At 45.0% G+C, this 24,839-nt stretch overlaps 1 protein-coding gene across 1 annotated transcript in view; it reads right to left on the minus strand.

Annotated features, from left to right (window-relative positions):
• The window catches only part of LOC105683255 (sonic hedgehog protein A), a 42,014-nt gene extending 22,091 nt beyond the window's left edge, over window positions 1-19,923 (minus strand). The window contains exon 1 of the mRNA XM_012395725.3: window positions 18,590-19,923. Coding sequence (XP_012251148.2) covers window positions 18,590-18,934 — 345 coding nt within the window. The 5' untranslated portion in view covers window positions 18,935-19,923. The remainder of the gene's footprint in view (window positions 1-18,589) is intronic.
• Window positions 19,924-24,839: the final 4,916 nt, after the last annotated feature.

Below are 24,839 nucleotides of genomic sequence, written 5' to 3' on the forward strand. Positions count from 1 at the left end.
ATTTGAACGCAGGGTACCTACGCTGTGTGTAACTGTAGCACCGCGCCAAGAGTAAAACGTTGCAGTCTCGAATGTTTTGAAGGTCGATGGCAGACAACCTTGGTGGAATTCGTGGGGGCGACACGTCTCTATAATGGGCGCATCGCATGAATAAAAATGAATACGTAAATGAAACTTAGAGTGCATGTACCACCTGTCGCTTTGGTGGACCTAATGCAACTTGAAAAGTTGCGCAAGATTCGTGTATATGGTATACCTGGATCTAACGATACGTTTCGATGTGCACATAAATTCTCGAAAGAAATATCCGTAGGAAAGGCGATGGAAAACAAATGTATAAATCTCAAAAAAGGTTCACGTTACTCAAGATACACGAATAAATCTGAATAAAAAAAAAATATATTAAAAAAAGGGATATGAGTTATTTTTATTTGCGACCAACTAGCGTACTTGAAACTTGATACAGTACATGAAACACTCTCCAGGTAATCGTTGAGTGTACGTGCACGCGCATTCCAGAATATTGTGGGGTGACCCTGATTACGTTTGGGGATTCGGGGAAAAATTGTACCCCACCTCCCCCGAAATCATGAGGTCTTTATTTGTCTCTAAATTTCGAACCACTCGTTGTTTACTAACACGAGTTTCAGAGATTGCGAAAATTATTTCCCAATCCAACAGGAGTTGCAAAAAAAGAAAAGACAAATTCACTCCGCTTATCATTTCACATCTTCTGTACTTCCAATGATCGCAATGGTTCAGTGGCCGGCACGTGCAGTTTCCAATGGCCTACGACCATTTCAACTTTTTTTTTTCTTTTTCCTACTTTTTTCCCAATTCCTCGGTACGAAACAGGTTTATCGGGGCAGGCGGAGGAAAATTTTTTTCCGATCGCTGAATGAGTGCCATCCCGATATATGTATATCGCATCGTGTTAATATCGATACACCGACATCACCGTACGGTCGACGACGCTACAGGTGGTTATCGTAAATGTGCCACACACAGTCAATGGATACGATACATAAGATAGGTACATAATGTATACGTATATAGATACGTACGGGGGCACGCACGCACGAATGAACGAAGGAATAAGGCACGCACGCACGCACGCACGCACGCAGGTAGGTAGATAGGTAGGCAGGCAGACAGACAGAGGCACGCACCCTACGGATCTCGTGCATCGAAATATATGCGGTCGAGAAATCTCCAACGTCCTACGAAACTCCCGAATGTCCCCCCGATTAATATTAAATAATATTAAGTCGCTGCCACTTCGGTGAGCACGCCCCGTCACACTTAATATTATTATTATTAGGTCCGAGTCACAACGCCCATCTCTCTAAGCGTGATAAATTCCAGTAATGGTGGCTATCAATCTGACGGAATTATATGCGGCTGCTAACTGGTCACAGTCCATTCCCTCGCTCTTTGAGCCTTCGAGCTGCTTTATATTCGACGAAAATGACACCTCGATATGAAAGAAAAAAAAAAAAAGAAATAAATAAACAGAAACGAATAAAAAATAAATGGAATAAAAAACACGCTCACAAAACGAACGAGACACCTACTCGAGCGGATGCGTGTGGATGTAGAAAACGGCACGTCGAAGAGAAAAATTTCTCTACGTGTGTGACAATAATAAAGTCGGACACGCGTGTAGCTTCACCATACACACAAGATCTTTACATATACATATTATATTACATACATGTATACCGTGTGCGTACATAATGTATAATATACAGAGTAAATGGCGTACGATTTATCGACCAAAGACGACTATATTCGTCGTTGAGATGTCAACGGCGTCATTTGTCGCTGAAGTATCGTTAACCATCTCGCCCCGACAACTTCTACCGTTAATCGAGGGCGGGATATTTGATCAGATTGATTTATTCGATAGAATTTCTCACGTATGAACATATCCATAAAATTCTCATTTTCGTCCGTAATATTCATGCATCGATGATGTTATACTCGCTTCCGAAAATGCATGGAAACATACAATAGAAGTTGAGTAATTTTCATACCGTGGCAGAATAAAATAAAGTTACGGCTCAATCCGATACATTTTTTCATCAGACGATTACCATATAGTATTCCACTTTCGAATGAGCCCCTGAAGAATTGTTTACACCGATTGGTTTTTTGCCTTACCTAAAATCTATTCGGTTAAATGCAAAAACAAAAATCATGTATTAGAACAGAGTAGAAAGTAGAGTATTTTTGTATACACATCGAATACGTGAAATTAGAACAAACGATTAATAATTACATTTCACTCTCATTTCGCCGATCGATGATTTGAGAATTTCTTTCATCGCTAATTTTCATTGTTCCAGCACTGCGCAATAATCCTTAACCAGGTTGAATTTACACCGTGGCGCTATGCTCCGTCTGACAATGAGATCTAGTCGGTTCGGTATACGTTTACGTACCTATGCTATACACCTCGCATGTGCAACTTCCGAGGTACGATGAGCCCGTTGGGTTTTTGCCAGGCATCGGGCATCCCATCACAATAAAATATAGGGACCGCGCGGGGGTTATGGCTGCTGTAAAACCTTACGGCGATCATAACGTAATCATGACGAATATAACAGCATTTTATTATCTATTCTATCTCTTCTTATACACAGAGAATAATAACCCAACTAAGCCTGAAAAATTAACCTCACTTATTATACCTGTGCACGTGGTGTACGAACATCGTTTTATTGTACACGCGCGAACCGTAGATGAGTACAACCGAAAACCAAGATGAAATTGTCGGTAATACATACTTTGTTGCATGCTCGATTACTCATCGTCCGCCGCTGCTGAATTTAAGATTAAAAAAAAAGAAGTGAGAATTCTTGAAAATCTTAAACAAAGAATGCTGACAATGAGCGAACAGAAGAGAATCGAATGTTTTCGTTTCGATATCTGGAGAACCCGCGGTGTCTTTGATGCGACTGAAAACCTTGTTCGAAGTGCCGTGCGGCACCTGATCTGCTGCTTCGGCACATCGAAAATGCAGCAGTTCCTCACGGTATGCTATAGGTGAATGTGAGTTGTAAATTAAAATAGAATAACGTTTGTTTGCAGACAGCTTGAGGTGTCCATTGTACTTCGTCTCGGAGGGGTGCGCCACCCGGTATTCGGGATCCTTTCAGCTTCCGTTTAGCCGAGCTTCGGCTTACTTCCTACTCTCGTATACGTATATATATTTTTACTGTATTCCATTGCACCGAGTTCTTTGTCCGGTGTTGACCAGTTTCGACAAAAACGATGTAAAAACTGCCCCCACTACCGATATTCATCCCCAGTCAGTAGGCATCGGTAAATCACTCGGTAGCGATTAGCCACGGTAAAAACAATGACGACACTGCCGAGTACATAATCGCGTTGAAAGCTTCCTCGAGGGATTTTACGCGGTACCTACTGCAGGGGTCCCCAAAACAGCGGAACCAAACCTGACTCGAAAATGAACCAACCGACCGTCCTATCGGTCCAACCTGACCCAACGTCACCTGCGAAGACGTCCAATGTTGGAATTTTCACTAGGTTAAGTAACCCTACCGTGACGATTCGGATCCTTCACGCCTTTTTCGCGTTAGACATGGCGCCCCTTTTACGTGGATCGTGCGCGTTTCTTTCACCGTGTAGTCGGTGAGAAAAATTTCAGGTACGGGTATAATTTCGCCATCCCAGACGCCACGGGGGATGCTGTCGTTCTTCAGATATTATAGCTTGGGTATTCGGTGTATTTTGACGCGCGACTAATCGGCCTTCGCAAATATTTGGACTATACAACCATGTCGATGCCCCGCTTCGGAAAATTCATGAAACATTCACGCCAAACGATTCGACGAGGTATGTGACTCCCAACAAATATCCTGGGATCAATCGTATCACCGTCTCGTACGAATTGACCAACTTTCAGGAAAAATGGATCTTGGTGTTCCAAAAATCTTGGAGATTTCATAAAATCGACTTATCGCTAGTCTAGCAATCTATAGATTGAATTTTCAGGAAACATTTTTCATCAACACTCACCCAATGAAGGAACAATTTCGATTCTTCAAACCAAATGAGTAAGAATCATGAAGGGGATAATTTTGTGCGTCATTCTTCGATCGCACAAAAAATTATCGCTTTTCTCTCCGTACCGAGATAATGACATGGGGTAAAATCATGTGCGGATGACTAGGGACTGACGTATGCACAGAGCAAACAGAAGTGAAAATGAGCGGTAGTTGCCAAAGGGTTAAAATACAATTATTCTTTATATTACGGAGACATTGTACTCCAATTCGTCGATATAATGGAGTGACTAGGCTTTTGATGGTTCTTTGCACACCGGCAAAGAATAACATGGTCTAAGAGAGAATACCGTGTGAGTTTTCCGCCGAGCGTTAACGAGACGTGTAAACACGGAGAGCACGGAACGATGGTGGTTTTCAAGTGAAGGTGTGAATTCTATCTACTCACATGGGGCTTATTCACTGTCTCGTTTTAACGCGTTGCTTTTTAGTCAGCAGCTATATAACTTTATTTATTCCTCCAACTGTTTTTCCCCTTTTCTTTTTCTCTCTACTTTTTCTTCTTCTATCGTTCACACCGATTGCGGCACGTACGGCGTCTCCCACGCTTCGAAATTTCAAATTTGGAGTTACAGTCGATGGGCCATTGCGGCGAGCTTCCAATTGCGGAACTATGGGAAGCTCCGTCACGATCGAGGCTTCAATTTTTTTTCGTCCAAAAACAAAATCGCGAATTCGAAAAAGGTCTTTAAAAAATCACGAAGTAACGAGAAATTGAACGAATGCGACGAAGGTTCGTACCGTAGGAAGACTTGGACGGGTAATCAGATTCCGCCGTCGAATTTATTTTATTCAACATCGTTGAATGACCGAAATGAAAAGTAGAATAAACAAAAGGAACAAATGAATTTATGGTACATATGAAAATGTTATTGTTTTGTCTTACCGCCGGTGCAGTTCGAGTAGCTCTTGAATAATAGGTATTATAATAATGGTAATTGCTACCAATGGGCTATTGTTGGCTAAATGGAAATATAACCCCATGCGTACATGATCGTTGTCGCGCCAACATCGGCTTACACTTGTATTTGCGCACGGTATCGATTCACTCGCGATCGTATTTTCAACGAGCCAACTCGTCGAGCGTACGTTATTTTTCGTCTTCGTTAACTATCACTTTGTGCGATGAGTTGAACGCTTCCCCTTCGAATTTTACATGAAAACTGTCCCTTACAATTAGTCCAGGTCGGATATTTTTGCGATAAGTATATTTTGGGATGAGACAAACGTTACGAGATTCGTTCGAATCCTATTTACCGAGATTCCGTTGGTATCAAATCAAATTAGTTCGAACAACGTGGACGATCTAGGTTACGCGAAGAGTAAGCAAAAAAAAAAATAAAAAAAAAAAAAAAAAGGAAAAAGAAGAGGAGAAAAAAAGAGCCATTAGTCGCCGCCATCGCATTGGCAAGAAGTTAAATTAATTACAGAGCCGGTCCCCAGAGATTCAGGAATTAAATGGGATTGCGTGCCAATCGAATGCCTGTAAAGCTGTGTAGTGTGGCCAGCTGGTGACGTTTCAAATTAGTTGAAAAATACAAGAGATTTGGAGAACAGCGGCAAAGGGATAGGGGGTTGGTTTTTCTAGCTCTTTTCATTTGTCGAACCTGCGACGGAATGCTACTTCTTCTCTCATACCGAAGCTCCAGCTTAGCCCGGAGGTTTCTCGGCCGCTGTACAAATCCTCTGTGACCGAGCGGGGAATGCGAGTTGGATTCGTCCCCGATGATCGGCTACCGCACTCCGCCGACAAATCGCGCTCTCTCTCTCTCTCTCTCTCTCTCTGTCTCTGCATTCGTCTCCGACGATAATTTTTACCGCGAAATATACGCCGAGTTTTTAGAAACCCTCTCGAATACCGCTAACCCGATCCAATCACGTTCGTCCGATGCACTTACCGAGCCAATTAAATAACCTCGCGTTGTACCATCTTCGCTGTATAGCTTCGTGCTTCGTTACGATACGCTCGTACACATCATCGGGGTGAAAATTTCCGACATTGAAATTTCCGATTTTCGGCCGTAAGCCAAATTTTGAAGTTTTCGGTATATCGGTATATCCACACGCGTGTAAATTTGGCGAGTATCCGTTTATTTCAGAAAAATATGAATGCAACGGGAAAACGAGTTTCGAGTTTTTCTTTTTACAGCTGGTCGAAGGGTGGTGGGTATCGCAACGCACCGTGGGATGGAAAGATTTTCGGGTATTTGGAGATATCAAAAGTTGAAGAAGTTGAGAATCTCTGGAGCGCTTACTCGCGTGCATCTCGAGATGCGTTCTTACGCTACAATCTTCCATGCAACAGCAGCACCGGCAGCAGCAGCATCAACCGGGAGAAGTTGCGCGCTTCCCAACACGCTGCCCGTAAAGCGAAGAGAAAAAGAGGAAGGGAGATAAACAGATAAAAGGAAGGAGAGTAGAGGCGACTCGGAGAACGTGGGTCACGGCTGCGGAGTCAAAAGATCGTACCTTGGGCGCCGTGTTAATTATACTTAACGTTCAACGGATAAATGAGCTCGAGACAAAGCAGCACCAGCAGCATCGGGAGTAGCGGTGGCGGCAGTGAGAGAACGTGAACGTGAACTTGTTACATCCGAGAAAGATGTATTCGACACGAGCACCACGTATATTGTTATTACGTACGGAGTGATCCGCCTACGCGAATAAAAATTATTCGAATTACTCGAAAATACTACAAATTACGATTGCGTTCATGTACGTATTCGATCTGAATTTTTTTCCCGCGCGACGACGGCGTACGTGACGTGGGATTTTCGATAACGTATATTTCCTACGGACTTTCGGAGATGAGAAAAGGACAATTAAATGATCGTTATTTTCAAGGAACGTACATATGTAGTTTCATATAATAGCAGGATAAATATATTGAACGTAGGATACAATTTATCGCAAACAAGTGACGGTTCAAACTCTTCCTAAAGATCATTTTACGTCGAGCTTTCCGTATAATAGCGAGATAACTTTCATCGTTATAATATATAGGACCCTAAACGTTGTCCCATATAAGTTTCTCCGTCTAGTACCTACATGTATATAAAATTTATTTTCCTATCGCAATACGGCCGTATAATTTCTATGTTCCAAACGACAACGGTATACACAGGTATAGAATCACCGACGCGGTGTGAAACAAAAACGGATAATGAAAAACGTATGAAAAAAAAGATTTTTCGATTTTTTCTTTCAAATTCAAACACTTTCACGCCCACGCGGATCATAAACAATAGTTCATCATTAAAAAATATACAATCTCCGCTCGCTCAGACACCGTTATAATTTAACCTGTATTATTTTATTTACACCCCCGGCAAATATTTATAGGTGATCTTATTTGTCTAGCCCGCGTGTTCCCCATAATACTTATACAAACGTATCCCGGATTCCGCGCTGGATTTCCGTTTTTCACATAAAGATCGTGATGAAAAGTTCTCCGTATACATGTACGCAGGCCAAATTAGCTGTACAAAGTTTGGGAGAACCGATTCAAATTCACTGAAATAACCAAAAATTGTTTGCTTGCCTTATAATTGTAAGAATAAATAAATAAACTGATAGATATTTTATGATTTCCGAATCCGAATATTCGCTATTTTCTTCCGGTTGAAATTTTGGAACGTCATTTCTTTTTTCGCTTTTTGTCTTTCTTACGTGGGACATAATCAATCTCAACTACACCGTTTTATCTCCATCTCCCTTCTCTTTTCAAATAACGCGAGCAAAACAAAAAACTTCTTTCGCTGTATCGTATACCTACGCGGCTAATCTTATTTTAAGTTTTTTTTTTTTCTTTTCATCCTCTTTTATCTCGAACTAACAATCTGCGCCGAGGAATGCCCAGCCTAAATTGTTAACGCCGATTAGAGCGTAATTGATATAATAAGTAATTAAACTGCCTCTTCAAATTTCTCATCTTGTAATTACTCGGCGATTCTGAGAACCGTTGAACATCGACGAGATACCTGCATCGCCGCAGCCGATGTTCACGCATCGAAGCAAACGGAGGAACGCTTGGACGAGGAACGGGTAAACTGCGGAGTGATCGGTACTGCTGGACCAGTGAATGGTTTGGCGGGTGCAGAGGAGGGAACTCCTTCTGGTATAGTCGTACCTATCGGTGGTTGTGATTCTTGCGGTAGAGGGGCCTCAGGGGATTTTGAAAGAAACTAAAAGAAAATAAAAAATGAAAAATAAAATAAAATAAAATAAAAACAAAAAGGGAGAGGAGCCGGAGGAAGGCGCAAAGAGGGGACGAGGGAACGAGGGGGCTAAGGGAGGCAGGCACCTAATTAACGGGGCGGCAACCAACCGCTTCCCCTGTGAACGTATCCATTCCCCCACCCCCCGATCCTTTATTTTTCGTCTCTTTTCTTCCCCGGTCTCTCGATATCCCGCTCGATCCTTTCTTTTTTTCCTTTCCTTTTCTTATTTCTTTCTCTCTTCTTGCATCGAATTTTTCGCTCTCTCTCACTCCCTCACTTACTATACCATTCACCACCATCTTTAATCTTCGTACGTGAATATACGTATGTATACGTACATTTCATCTCTGTTTATTCGTCTTTACGGATGTAATATCTTCGTCTTCTACGTGATTTTATTTTTTTTATTTTTTTTTATTTTCATTCGTAGGCAGCTTGTTCTATTTTGTACACATCCACTTTTGTTAATAATATCTATAGCTAATTTTTACACCCGCGAGTGTATATGACGACGACGATGATGATGATGATGATGATGATGATGATTATACCTGGTTATAGCTGTACCCGCGGAACACGTTCTCAGGACGATTCGTTACGCCGTATATGAATAGGGATTATAAATTTACGATCGACTATAAAAAGTTTCAATTAGTTACAGTTCGGCGTAAGAATTTGACAAATATTTACTTCCGGTCGGATCGGTAGAGATTTCATACCCAAATACCTGGATGGAGAAAATTTTTTTTCAATATCCACAGAGAGACGCGTACGGTGGAAGAGGTCGGAAGTCGTTGTGGAAAAAAAAAAAGTGAAGAAAACCGGGGGAGCGAAAGAGTAAAAAAGTTCATCGAAGATAAACTCGGAGACTGCGATCAGATACGTAATACGCGGAGGACTGGACATCCCAGAGTGGCGAGGTAAGGTGAATAGCCTGGCTCTTTCTAACACCTCTCGACACCTGACTAAAAAAGAAACGGAAACCGAGCCTAAGGCTTGACAACTGGAGAAGGCTGCTGGAAAGTACGGGAGAGCCTCTCAACGTCTCGCTATACATCTCTATACTATTATAATGCTTTCGTCGATCAACGAGCCGTGCAGACTCGACCTTGATCGCCATCTCTTTTTTCTCCCGCGTATCGCGTACTCCTCTCCTTACGCGCGTTGAAAATCCTCACGGTTATTTTACACGTGACGTGTGATTTTTCATTTCAGCCTCGTTATTTATTTTACACCCACCCCCCGGAGCCGCGCGTCGAACGCTCCACATCTTACACACTCGTTGAAATCTCCCGCACCGACGAATGGCGGGTAACTCGAAATTTCGATCTCACGTATCCGAAACACTTCCGATCGAGCGCGGTACGTTTGGGTACAATTTATCGGTATTTCAGAAGCAAATATATCCGTGGGAACTTGGACGCCTTCTTTACACGAGGCGATCGAACAGAGTTAAGATTGGAATGGCGTCGGGATCGACGCGTACCTTCGACGAGTCTCCGATGTACGAGAGAAATATTTTCTGCAAAAGTATGGGTGTCGTGCGAATGAAATTTTTGCAATTTTGGTTTTTTTGTACCTCGTTACAAGTGTACCCACGGGGACAGAAAGTGAACCGGAATCGACGAAGAATTTCCACGATATGAAACGAAAAACCTTATCATCCTCCGATAGAATGTGATGCGTGCGCGGTGACGCGGTTTTTACATTTGGTTCGCGACTCGTTTTACTCGTATAGGTATACGTACGTACGTAGGACAAGGATCCGTACGTGCGGTATACGCACACGCGTACGTATGCCAACATGCATCATACACGCGCTAACATGTACGCGTACGTCGTCCACCTTCCAACCTTCCCGACCGCTGTAGGGCTATAAATAAATAAACAAGAAGTCGGATAACTTCTGCCCAACGTTCTCCGCAGCTCCGAACCAAAGCAGTCGTAACACTGTGTATGTTTATACCTGTGCGTACGTACGTACGTATACAGCTAACAAGTATTTGACGTATACACACGGAGTGAATATGTTCCGTAGAGGTTACACCACTGTCATAGCGAACTACACAACCCCGATATCCAGCTAAGCGAGGCGTAGGTGGGCAGCGTATAGGAACAACCGGCGAACACTGTGCTTATTCAAATAAATTCAATTAATTTCCATAGCACAAACAATGGGGTCCTGTTCCTACAAATATATATATATACACATATACTGATATGTACCTATATACATATATATAGGCGTATCATTTTTTCACGTATAATAGCTGCATAGTTGTGGTATAAAGTCGTACGATTTCTACAATGATTGTTTTCACTGAAGCCGGGGTTACACGAGAGGCGTGCACCAGCTAAAACATCATCGCGGTCGCGATCGTCGGAACCCAGCAGCCTGGCGCCCGACTATAATCTGGAAGTCTCGTTGTAATTATGAAATGATTCCGAAATTTCATATCTCCTTTCAAACAGTTTGAAAAATATTTACACAAGGCACGTCGCGGAAGCGATCTCTCGGATATGCTCGGAGATACACGCTTTTCAACTCGTCTCTTTCATCTCGTCCGCCGTCCGTTTGTTTCACCCTACAATGTCCGCAGAAATATTGAGAAATCGCTATCGCGAAATTTACCGCTAAAGTCGCGAGCTGTACGTATATAGTACAGTATACCACGTGTAATATAGTTACGCGCGGTATACCAGGTTATAATAATATGCGCGAGTAAGAGTAATCGCATAATTATATTTTACTACCTGGTCTAACACATCGCGTGTCTTATTGCCGCGACTGCTGCTGCAACCGGGAATATTACCATACAAAAAAGATTTCTCCTCGCGTATCCTGCACCGACGTCGCCTTCTCGCGGCAAAGTTCATAATATTTTTCGACTCCGCGAAACTTGTGTCTCCGCCGTTAATTCGAACCAATCCTTTGCCCGCTCTCTACCGCCTCCACCGCCTCCACCACCCCCCCGGCCTCCCTCAATTAATGGCATCCATTACTCTTCATTCTTTCAATTCCACCGAACGCATACCTGCGCGTATGACCGAGCGTACGAATTTTATTACCGTATCGTTAAAACTGCCCGTGTGAAAACTCTTGTTAACATATCGTACGCGATACAAAATACGATACAGGTATGGTATACATATACGAGTACACGTGGGTATGTATATATATATGGGTATATTGTTACGCGCGTCTACTACGTACCTTATAACGTAACGTATAATCGTTCAGCGATAACTGTCACCAAGGGTTTCCATTATCTGTGTATTTTAGTTCTCGGAAAAGTTGATTGTACGCTCGCCACTGCGTAATGTATACATGGTGCGCATTTATTACGTACGTACGTACGTACACACGTACATACCAGCGTAGACGATATGGGAAAGATGTACGTACGCGTATAAAATAATTTTCGAACGAAAAGAGGAAAAGAAAAACTAAACAGCGATAACAAGTCTTCGGAGATGAATTACAAAGGGGCAGGAGGCTAGCCAACTTTTCATTTGGTATCATGTGTGTCGAATGCGTACAGCATACGTTCAAAATGAATCATATGTATATATAATGCAATACCCCATCCTATTCCGCATGGGTTGATCGTTCTCTGTTTTGTTATTGGTATTTTAAGACCAGCCAGAGCTAGACAGACGCGCAACGCGATGACATGTCCGAGGCGGACTTCCATATACGCGCATAACTTTGAGGAAAATATATATAACAATAACAACAACAGCGTACGCATCTGCGGCAAAGTATCACGAGTACACGTACACGATATACGTACACCCGTGACGCATACCTACGCGATATTCACATAGTGCCGGTATTATGTACTAGGTATATACAGAGACACGCGTATTATAGTATATAATGTAATACGACGATACGTACATACGTATATATGTATATATTGTATCGGTATATACATGGTTCTACCGAAAGACCGGTACTTTACAATGCACAATGGAATCCATGAATTTATACAGTTATTTATTAACAAGTTACGATGCTCGTATTTAAATCACTGGCGAGACTCTCAGAATGGACCTCGTTTCGTATAGTGACGGATATGTGAGCGAGCTAACGAAAGTTGCTGTTATGTGTACAACGTATATACCATAATACAGCAATGCCACATGCATATATGTATGAGGAAATTATTTGTAAATATCCGACATTAAGATAGATAGATATATATATATATATTCTACTCGGATGTATCACCTTACACTTCGCGCCCGTGTCTTTTTTTTCCTTCTTAATTGGGTATTTTCTCATTTTTCAATTCACTTCTTTTTTTTTCATCGCAAGATAGGATTCTCCCGTTGAAATGTGATCGAGAGCGAACAAGATGAATCGTTAAAGTAAGGAGATCGTTAAGCTTTTATACCTACGAGCCGTCTTTATAATTGTCGAGCGGGTATATTATGTGTGTAACGATCCGCACGATCGACTGGGCAACGTTAATAGCGCGAGGGCACATTATCGTAATAACATAAAAACCTCCGGGTTATTGAAATTTACATTATAATCGCTCTTATCGCGAAGTGTGGCGATAGAATTATAGCGAGTTAGGTACGTACGTTAGCCGCGGTGTACGTACACGCCTGCGGAGGATAAACGCCACCGATTATTATTTCCTTCGTTTATACGAGTGCGGATTATGCGATGCGCGAACATGCGAGTGAGAAATTGAGATCGACGACGACGAGGCGGCACACCGAGTGAATTTCAGCAGTTCGTCACTGTTCATTTCAATCTCTCGCCTCGATTCACGTTCGCGAATTATTTCCGATTCTCTATGTCATTATAGGTCGAGTACGAATTGGTTCGAATCCATCGCTAGTCTCTACGAGTTTTTATCTCGCGTGGGCATTCCGTCTGCCGATATCCTGTAACTGTTTAAGATGTTAATGCTTTGCGTAATGCTTGAATAATTTGAATATATAAAAATACGTCCGAGCCGTGAAATCGAGGAATTATATTTGAGGAGATCGTTGAACGAATGAATGAATGAACGAACGAATGAATGGACGTAACCAGCGACGCAATGAACGCTGTACCTACGATGCAGATTTTACCAAGAAAAGTTTGGTATTTTATTATTATAATCTTTATCGCTTTGAAATGTACGTCATTCTTTCCATCGATACTCGATCATCGTATCTTTCACTTTCTTTCTTAATTTTTCCCTTTTCCCATAAAAAATGTTAAACACGCACTCACGCACGCGCGTGAATGTGAAACGGTGTCCGACTCGAAAGGGCTGTGAATTATGTTCTTTTTTTTTGTTTTTAATTTTTTATTCTAGTCGTTTTTCTTCCAAGAATTCGAAGTAATCTTCAGAATTTGAGCATCCGCGGTGATGTCATCCGGATGTCGGGGATCGGTATCGAGCACTGAGGTGGAAATCAAAGCTGACGCTATACGTAAAACCACGAAAGGTTTCCGTTTCCCAGCTGCGTTTTGCGTCTGATTCGAACCTTTACAATATCCTGTTCAACAGGGTTGGACGGCGAAGCTGAGATTTCGAATTTCATCTAATCGAGTTGAATGAAAATTCGTCTAGAAAATGAAAAAGTAAATCGGTATCTCGTCGTAAATATATATATATCTGGAGGGACGGAATCGGAATCCAATATCGTCGGTCTCTCGACTTTTAAATTATCCGATTATTGTTATTATTGTCGTGTAATCGGCCCTACCTCTAAAAGGCAACGGGGTGACCGAGAAGAACGAAGAGTTCCCACGTCGATCGGTGCCGACCTCAAACTGGACATCGGATCCGCCGTCTCTGAAGGAAGGAAGTGGTCACTAAGATCGTCTTACAACGACAGCTATCCCATATTTGCGAAACTTTCTTTTGTTACCAAGAGCGTATACGTAGGTATATATACGAGACCGGCAACAAGTTGGGGCTACGCGTATCCCTAAAGTGCCGTTGCGTATCGACGCGTCGTTACGAAAAAAAATTCTTTAAATCCCGGGTTAAAATTACCCCATCATTCGAAAACCTCGGGTGAAAAGTATATCGCGGATAGACGGGGGCTGATGAACAACCGATAATTGAGGGTCGTCGAATTTAGCGGTTCGATCGATTGCCTCATGGCTACACAGGATGTATAAAAGATGCGAATTCATTTATCCCGTAGAATTTAATTGACGGTTCCGACCGGCGTTGTCGGTCCAACGGATGAAGGAAGGCTTTGAATCGAGTGGACATCGGGGAGGGTATGAGAATGCTCTCGGGAGGATGAACGCTTATACGTACGAGTGAAAATACCCATTCGTGTATACCGGTATATACACGGTACATTTGTGTAAAAGGTAAGCGCCCGTGCCGCCATCGCCATCGTGATCTTTTGACCCGTTTGACCTCACGCACACTTTTCATCGTGCATCGTGATGGCCGCGCGGCTCGTACCGTTGCCGACAAACCATCGAACGAACGAACGAACGAACGAACGAACGAACGAACGAACGTAGGAACGAACGAACCATCCATCCAACCATCCGTCCGTCCAACCATATAACCGGGGTTGAGCTCGATCGCTCCGCGTTCCCTTCTTCTTCGCCGGATCACGTGGTCGCTTGTCCGTCGTTTGCCATATCATCTCGCACACATCGAGCCATCAAAAAAATAATCCAAGGTTTCTCCGGATGAGCCGCGGCTCCGAGGGCAGCCCCTATATACCACGGCCTACGGGGGAATCCGTCTCGCAAGTTTTCAGCATGCAAAAAATAAGGAAAATATCGCATCGCGTACGGGGCGGTATTTTCGGAAGAACGTACACTTTGATTCATAGAATCGATTCGTCCTTCGACACTAATTCGAACGTACGCATCCGACGTATGCCATTTCCGGACTTAATCCCGATCGATTTAAGGGAATGGAAATCGATAAATTTGCTTAAAACCCTCTTTCTATTCTGAGATAATCTTTACGATCGCTACTTAACCGGTGGAATGAGGTATCTTTACTCCGCGGCTTAACGCTAAGATAGGTGGATCCGTTCTCATTTGTCGCCCATAGCCCTTGAAAATTTAGATATCTTCCGGCGATTCGGCTGTCCAGATGGTATGATGGATGCGCGTAATACCTAATACGAAACCAAAGATGAATATCGATGTGAGTAACGGAGATGTGAATGAAACGTAAAAGATAATACTGACAGATGTAACGCTTCCCTATGCCGTGCCATAGGAAGAAGCTCTAATTTTAGGCAATTCCGCCGCGATGGTTGAGCGGCGTATAAGAAACTACCTTCTCATACACCCTAAAAATGTATCTGTAGATCCATCGAAGTAATTAGCGAACACGCGGCGTTCAGACAAAGGAATTATACCGCGATTAACTATACGATCTCAACCCCCATTTAGTATAAACTTGAATTAGACAGCCGGTTATATAGTTCATTCTTGAAGCCACCACCTATTTATATAACCAGATATATATCCGTGTTGTACGTCGGATAGGAGGCCGTACGAGTATCTGTTTATAGATGGATGAAGTAAGAAAAAAGAAACTGAAGAGAGAAAAGGAATGAAAAGAGAGAATCTCAGGCGGAACGATCGAAGAAACGATTACACGGCGATACGGAACAATGAGGTTGAAATGAAGTATATACACGTAACGATCGTTTGTCGCGTGCAGGTCGCTCGGTTCGTCGACGTCGACCTGGTGGATCGCTGTCCGCGTATAGTCCGTCCTAATCGAGACTTTGCGCGGTATATCCGATGGTCTGCGGAATCCCGCTCGACGCGTCTACGGAAACGAGACACCAAAGTCTGGTCGTCGAAAGCTCCGGCCGATCGTATTCCTCCGACTTTCGCGGGCGTCGAATTCTCCCGAAAATGTAACTAGCCGTGTCTCGTAAATGGCCGTTAAACGTATTCGAGATTCGAAATTTCTGCTCAGAAAGCAACGCGGTTCGTTCGATTGTTTCTTATTATTCCCTTGACACAACTTCTGCCGTGAAATTATACACCGGAGTTACGACGCTAAATTATCCAACGTTGTGATCGTTATGCCCGCATGCAATATAACACAACCAACGATAAAACCTCGGCGAGCTGCAAGGTGTGAAATGTATTTACGATAATGTAATATGCACGAGCTGTAACTATCTGTCGTCGTTCGTTTCAGTAGTAGCTGGCGGTAGGCACGTCATCTCGTTTGTAATACCGTGTAAAGATAGCCGCGCGTATCTTCGATCGCTATGCAAATTCTAATCGATAACTAATTATTGTTATTCGCCGCTTCGATGTTCTCACGATACGAACATTCCGTAACCATTTCAAACGGTGGACGAGTGAGAACGTCGCGCTTTTCGAAAAACGGTAGTGCTCAATGATTTTGATTTTCAAAATCATGAGTCCCAGCCGATGTTGCACGTGGATAACGAATGTCGGAATGCGAAAATTCAGTGGCAATTTGTACACCGTGTAATTAAAAGTAACAACTGGCGCACCGTTGCAATTGGATCGAATCGTGTGACAAGGAGCTACAAGCGATAAGTGTGACACCCAACGCCGAGCAACGACGATGACACATTTGATATCATCACGGTATACCGTCCTCGGCGAGAGACCCACATCGAAATGAAACGTGCGGGATGCCTCGTAATTAAAAGACCGTAAGTTATTCAAAGTCGTGACGGTAAATCTTCCATCGACTGTCACGCGATACCTTCACGCCTGGATTGCATCGCGACGCATTCATGGTGAAGTGCGTCGAAGTTTAGGGAAAATAAAACGACTCGTACGACTCGAGGTGAAGTAGCGCAAATTTTGGAAACCGTCATTGCGACGATTTTTCGTCGACTCGCATCGGATTTCTTTTGAAACGCGATCGACGGAGAAGAAAGTCGGTTTTGGAGGTTCCGAGGTAGAGTGGGTGGATCAGAGATCTCGCGACGATATTTCGAGGCAGCATATCAAAAAAAAAGAAAAGGACGGAAACCATTAACTTTATTTGCCGTAATTGGAGGATCCCTAACGCGCTAAACCAAACATTGGTTATGGCTGCCATAAACCTTCCCACAATCACTTAGGGCCGACTACAGTTTTTCCCCTTATTTATTCTCACCGAGCGTGCGATCTTCGTTCGAACGCGCTTCGCTCACGATCTCGCCGCATCTGAGAATTTCAGTTTTGCCGCGGGCTCTTCGATCTCCGTTGGGCTAGACTCAACTCTGGCTGAATTAAGTCAAGTCACGTTAACCTAGGCCAGTGATATGGAAACTAGAAATGACGCCCAGCTGCGAAAAAAAAAAACTTGATACGTCACCGTGCCACGATGATACACGCCGGTGGAGGCAACTTTACAAATTATATTGCGTCGACTATCACTTTCAGCATTTGACTGATTCGACTCTCGTCGAATGTGAGCCGAGTGACCCAACCAGTTGTAATGGGAAACAAATACGTGCGCCAGTGCTCCAGGTGGGTATCGATGTCATCGAGTGAGTTTCCCGGTTTTACGATTCCCGGTAAAAGTCCGATCACCGTTGTTCGGTTGATCGAAGTTTTCTCGGAGTGAACGGCAAATTTTCAAATAGACAACAGTCGAACGTCGTTCCATACATTATGTATGGTTAATATAACATTTGTTCGCTTGGTGTCGTATTCGAGATAGAGGCTTGGCGCCGGTCAATGGTCATTCCAACAAGTGACAATACACACTCGTCGTACCTATATACCTTTTGCGAAACAAAGCAAACATTACTCGCTTAGCTCGGCGATTCCCCGTATCGTTGACGATTCAGGTTACACAGAAAACGTCTATGCGTCTGTTGGCAATGACGCGATCATGTCAAATAACGATCGAAAACCGTCTCTGTATCTCCGGTTAGCTTTCAAACAAACGTCAGATAGGACGCCCGCTAATCGTGGACCACACTACCATTTAAACGGTTGATTGGTCAAACGAAATCGTCGTAACAGGTTTGACTGGAATTATCTAAGCAAATGGCTAACGAAAATACAACCGGCACGTGGTTTCGGCAAATTTGAAAGATAAACGCGGTTGGCAAGGTGCGTCATACGAACGACAGTCGTTGTATACAACTGACGGTGATTTCGATTGGTCTCGCGTTGCCACCGCGTGCAATCGAATGGTCGGGTGCACGGGCGAAAACCGTTTTGCCAAAACTTGGCGATATCCACCAACACCGACCCTTTCGATTATGCAACGGTGGTCAGAGATGAGGAGAAAGTGCGGTCTTCGGTTGAACGGAGGTTGATAAAAATTCGTCGGCGATATTTACCTGAGTCATGAGTCGATCCGCGCCGGTACCCTCTTCGTCCTTAAATATGATGTCCTGATTGTAATTGGGCACCAGGTCGCGAAATCTGGCGTCGTGCCTCGATACGCGACCCTCGCTCAGTCCACTGGCGGGTAAAGTGTTCTCACTCACGTTGGGCACATGTTGCTTGAATACGAGTGGCGTCAACTTTCTCTGACGGGGGCGCCGGCCGGCGCCCCTTCCGGGGCCGCAACCCTCCGCTTGGCCGGTGCCCAATGAGGGAAGCCAAAACGATAGCAGTATCAAAAACACCAATAACCACCGCGTCTCGAATCTTCTTGTCTTCGCGATCTTAGCGTTCACCATAATATCTGCCCGACCCGGTGCGAGGGGGTCAGTCCGTCGTCGGTGCGACGCAGCTTCGGTGCGATCCCGACCCTGCAGTCCGCCTCTTTCTTCTCGCCTCACTGAGTAGCCATAACCAGGGCATCACACCCTGCGTATCGTTTACGTCGCGAATCGAGCAACCGGCGACCGGTAACCGGGAACCAGGGTGCTGAATCGACGCAGCGATCGGCACCTAGGGGTGCGCGACGAGAGGGGGAGAGGGGAGGTGGGACGAAAAAGACGCACCGTTCATCAAAGAACACTGCTCACACCTGTCACTTGAACAATACAAATCACGTTTCTTTTTCTTTTGTTGCTTTTTTTTTTCTTTCTACGATCACCGAGGTCCCGAGCAACTACGTTGTCACGTATCGGTAGCCTGCCATTGGATCCCCGCGTCCGGAGCTATAGGTGGTTGCAGATTTCAAATATTTAGAAGCGATACCGAACGAGATTTGAAACGACCTTCGCACCGAGGGTGGTTGGTTAACTTTGCACGTCACTTTTGAACTTTGATAATTTATTTACAGTTGCGGACGTTTCTTTTTTTTTTTCTCTTTGGTTTTAAATTTTCGAAGCTAATCGAAACGATTGATCGATCCAGGCTGTAGGTGCCAGAGTCACGTCGAACGTCGTCGTTGGTCGGATTGATCCGATCGATTCGAGGCCAGACATAAATCACGGATAAAACTAGTTTAAGCCACGGATAACTGACCCGAAAAATCGTCCCCGAAGACGTTTCCAGATATGCGTGAGATTGAAGAAGGATAAAAAAAATAAATCTGCAGGGTGAAATAATGTGCGGGGCGTCAAGTGTCAAAAAACTGTGACAACGTGAATCTGGGGTCTTGGATTGACTGCCGCTTTCCCGACGAACCGTGGTGGGAAATGTCCCGTGGTGTGTTTGGTGTTCCTTGGGTGCCACGAACGGACCAAACCGGGTTCTCGCCTCCTCCCCCACCCTGCCAACGGATACCCGGCGACGTCGCTGACTCCTGGTGGACTTCCCCCCCTTCCACCCGCCCGAAACAATCACCAGGTGTGACGTCACGCCTGCGGTTGCTCCGCGATTGGCCGGGGCGGGGCGAACCAGGTAAACGAGGACAGGTGTACGAGAGGAACGTACAACCGAGAACGGTGCGCGCTTCTCCTCAGGTTTGCACCGTCCGCGGTCCCTCCGCGGTGAAAATTCTCTCCTCGGTCCGTCCTCCTCTCGAGTCTCGTCAGAGTCCCGCGTATCCTCCGCGTCCTCTGTCCTCCTTTCCCGTACCCCGTCTTCCTCTCTTCTCTTATTCACTTGTTTTCTCTCTTTGACTCCGCCGGTCGATCCCGCAGGAGATCCCCGCCGATTTTTGCTCCCAGTTCCGCAGCTCGCTCCGAAACGAACCGAAGCTGGTCTCTTCGTTTCTGGTCTCAACCCCCCCGAAGAGTCGAACCTCCGGGCAAACTCTCTGTAACAAACCGACGACTATCGTTGCTATCGATGCCACTGACCACAACCGATCGTTACCAGAGATATTCAGCACCCGCGAAACGCCGAGTCCTCGAGATGCGTTGAACTCGTCACCCTCAACGGACTCTCACCGCTCGTACCGGCATCACGGATATTTCTACGGTTCTTCAAATCTGCCTCGATCCTCACGTACCAAGGCGTCTCTGATGTTCTCCGATCTCGTCTTACCGATTATTCAATCCGATTAGTTTCCAACGCTTACTCTGTATCCACAATTTCGATCTCTTTTTTTCGATTATTTTTGGTACATCTACCGTATCAGAGACCCTATTTGATCATTATCTAAGCACATCATGTTTAGGATGACCACTGATGGTGACCACAAAATACAATTGATTGCTCGCTCCGAGAACCACAAAATCTGTTTCTCTTTTTCCCCAATAATCTACTTTGTTTTCAGTTTTTTTTTTCGTTCAATGGGCAACAATTTGTTGCCTGTTATTTCATCCTCCTAAGGGATTGATACGTTCGTTCGTTTGGATAAGTTCATCGGCATTGGTCAGCTGTCAATCCACGGGTTGTTCGCGACGCATCGGTAAATTGAACCGATCGTTTCCCCCGTGAAATGTAACTGCGATAACTAACGTGCTGTACAAAAATTGTATCGCCTCGGTGTGCGCCGATCACTTGCACATACCACAGATGCGCAACGGTGACGATATATCTTACAAGTCACAATCGTTTGAGATACAACCTAAAGAATGATGTGTACGCAACATACAATGTTACGCACGTCGTGTGCGGACGATCGATTTATTTTCGTTCCGATCATCGAGTGGTATGGAAATTCGGTACGCCACCGTTGGCAGTCTCAAAGCTACTGATGCTTCTGATAGCTCGGCTCGCTAAGAGCGCCGTAAGCATCGCCAGCGTCTTGAGTTTACTGATAATAAACACCGTTCCAATCGCCACGATTTATTCCCCTACCACGCCAAGCCGTTGTACCGACTAGCTGCCGCTTGAGCAGCTTACAGCAAACCCATCGCATTACAAACAAACGTACGTACGTCCACACAACGATACGTTGTACCACCTCGCGATACGGTCTATACCATGTGCCGTTCCACGATCGGCACATGCACTCAAATTGTGTGCGTGTTTCACAATCGGAGCCACACCACGTAGCACCTTATCATTGAGCACATGGGATCGAGAGCGAACATTTGGCTCCGCGAGCGAGCGGAAACTGGGGGATTTTCACGGCGACGTCATCGTCGGACTAGTTCCAACGTCTTATCGGTCAGACCTTACGGTTATCTTCTTTCTTCGGTATGACGTCAGATGGGACACGGTAACGATGCACGACGCGGGTCACCGAGCGATTCCGGTTCACGGAGGATTCCGTTCGCGAGGAGCGTAATAAAAGAAAGTGTTGCTATTGGCTTTCGTTCGTATCGATCGGCTGCACCGGGTTTAATCCGATCGATCGTTTATCGCCCTGACGTGACTATGAGTCGAACGCACCGCTTCGAATGGATGAGAAACTCGAGCGTTTCCGCGAGCGAATGAATTGATTTTCGTAAATGAAATTTTCAACCGCAGCTTCGACCACCACCGAATCTGGCTCGTTTCACAAGAATTTCCGAACTCTGTTTGATCTAGTGATTTGGACTGTACGCGGTAACGTTTCCACGTTACACTCGCCGACACTGCTGTGAGCTAACGCTTACGCGCGCTGCCTTTGTATCGTTTCAACACGACGAATGCTTACGAAGCAGAGATGCTTCACGTGCGCAGAAATTCGAGTAAAACGGACGAACTAAGAGCGTCGGAGAGAATCGGCGAGGTCGTGCCCCTCGTAAAGAACGGAAATCGAAATCGCGTCGAACCTGAACTTCGGCATAGAAAATCCGAGATGAAAAGTTGGAGAGTAGTCGTCGATAACAAGCGAATAATACCTACACCGGTACGAATCGTTGGCGAATGAAATTGTACGCCGCAGTTTGAACGGTTGGATTATTTGGCGCTGGTCTATCGAGAGAAAATTTAACACGCGATGTTTCGTAGCCCCGTGAATTTTTTGGCTCGGGGTAGACGGTATGTCGGGTATCGGACACCGTGATATTCGGTATTGGGTAACCCGATACAGCTCGCGCGATGTGCGGGGTACGTAAGGGCCCCGACACGTAATGGACGAAGTAAATATTTATCATTCAGGGCGTAATTTAAGGTGCGTTTAGCAAACGGAAGATGTAGGGGAAAACAAATAGAGCGAGAGGGGACCGGTAGAAGAGAGGTAGAAAGAGGCAGAAGGAGGTCGCTCAAAGGGGCCGCCACGGGGCCCGCTAAGCGGCCCAAAGACCCTGTGAGAAGGCAGAAACCCCAATAATAGCACCAGAATTTATATACCTGCACGAACTTGGTGCAATGGGCCGCCGAGTTTCGACCGAGAAACTCAGGGCCGACGTACACGCGGGTGCCGGAGGCGCAGCTGTTGCGTACACAAGATAAGCGGCAGAAGCGACCGGCTCGCTCATTTTTTCCGACATTAATCTTTCACTTTATTTGCGAGTATCGCATCTGTCGTTCGTTTCGTGGAAAATTTTCTTCGATAACCGACTCGAATTTACACTCGGCCTTCGTTTTATAGCTTCCTCAACCATGTACTCCAACTTTCCGTACGAATGTACCTGTTCAAAGGATCGGCGACAGAGTTTATAGGTTTCCGCTTTTGATGATGGAAATATTTCGATTAATCTTCTATCGAGTTAGCGAGTTGTACCGGAGATCGAAGGATGGATAGTCACATTTGGCGTAATAATTGAGATTAGAGAACCGAACAAATAGAATCTCATTAGCACTTTTTCTCTCAGGACACCCGGCGTATAATTTATCCACCGCGTGAATGATCTGTTGAGAAATCATCGAACGTACGACGGTCAGCAGGTATCACGCTCGCTTTGTCAACCGCAGGTTTTATTTAAATGGCTATTAAAGTCAGAGAGTTTGATTTCCAATCTAAACTGCAATCAGATCCGTATCGGATTAACGGCAAGGATATCGGAATGATTAACATCAAATAAACATATCGGCGACGTGTAACACATCGATTTCTCTCGCCGTATTACACGTAGCTGATCGATACGAAAAATTTGGTTAGATTCGGATTTTTTTTTCACCACGTGTTCAAATCCGTACAGCCAAACACAGGTACGGGGTGAGGACGGAAGAGCGGAAGCCCGAGGGGCGATTGGCCAGAAATAAAAGGGCCCAACAAAAGATATTTGACCAGTTGTCGAGGTCCGGACGGCCCTGGGACAGGAGCGGAGAGACTAGATCAGAGGATACAGTAGGATAGCAAGCCATCCATCACTCAAGGCTCAAAACAATATCGACCGACTAAAGCCTCCCGCGTCGGCCGCAGTGTACACGCCGCGAAACTGCACCCAAATATTGTGAAAGGTCCAGAAAAGGTAGAAATATAAAATAAATTTAGGTTGAAGAACGAAGACGCTGGAAGCTGAAGAGGTTGCGGCGCGTGTATTCGGCCCTCGTACGATAGTTTCGGTTGTGTATATGCGGTTGGTTTGTGCCGTTGGTTGGTCTTTTTTTCGTTTCAGCGGGCGGTTCTTTTGAACCCAATGCCGTTGAGCACGAACGCGAATCCATTTACATTTAACATGCAAAAATGCATTTTATAGTCAGGACAATTATTCCGAACGCCACATCGTCGACGACGCCCACCGCAGATTAACCACGACTTACGGGGACGCGCGTCATCAAAAAATCCACCACAACGGAACATTTGAGTCCCGGCGTCGCTCAGGTGTAGGTATAGGTATACCAGGCCTATTTGGCAAATTACATTCGCGTGAAAACTAACTCGACAACAAATAATAAGGCGGAGTCGACATGTGCTCTTTGTCGGTGAACATCGAAAATTAACTACGAGATACGAATGTGCGTGTTCGCAGGGACGAGGAATCCGACGTAGTGTGGTATCGAGAAAAGTGGGGAGCTCCGATGATGGAGTGAAAAGATAACAAGACGGGCAAATTGAAGAACCGGTAAAAGAGGATAGAAACAAAGAGATGGGGAATAAAACGAGCCCATCGGCGCGGGGAAACCGAAACCGACGATAGACGAGAGGAGTTCTCCGCAGATCCTTGGACCGTGAGTTAGCACGTGGTGGCGGGAAGAAGTGGGCCCCCCTTTCGTGGGACTCGATCGCCAGACCCCCGCAACTATCTCAACACCGACGTCACCCCCCTGGATTCAACGTACGCCGAAGGTAAAACGTAGGTGCGGGTAAAAGCCAAGCAGCTTTCGCTAGAAGTTAGCGGCGCTCGCGGCATCCGCACGATTCCTCTCGGCCCCGCTGCACATGGTGCACCGATGGCCGAGACTCCGGCCGAGAAAGACTGGAGAGAA

The sequence above is a fragment of the Athalia rosae genome, chromosome 2 (genome assembly GCF_917208135.1).
Source record: "Athalia rosae chromosome 2, iyAthRosa1.1, whole genome shotgun sequence".
NCBI lineage: Eukaryota > Metazoa > Arthropoda > Insecta > Hymenoptera > Athaliidae > Athalia > Athalia rosae.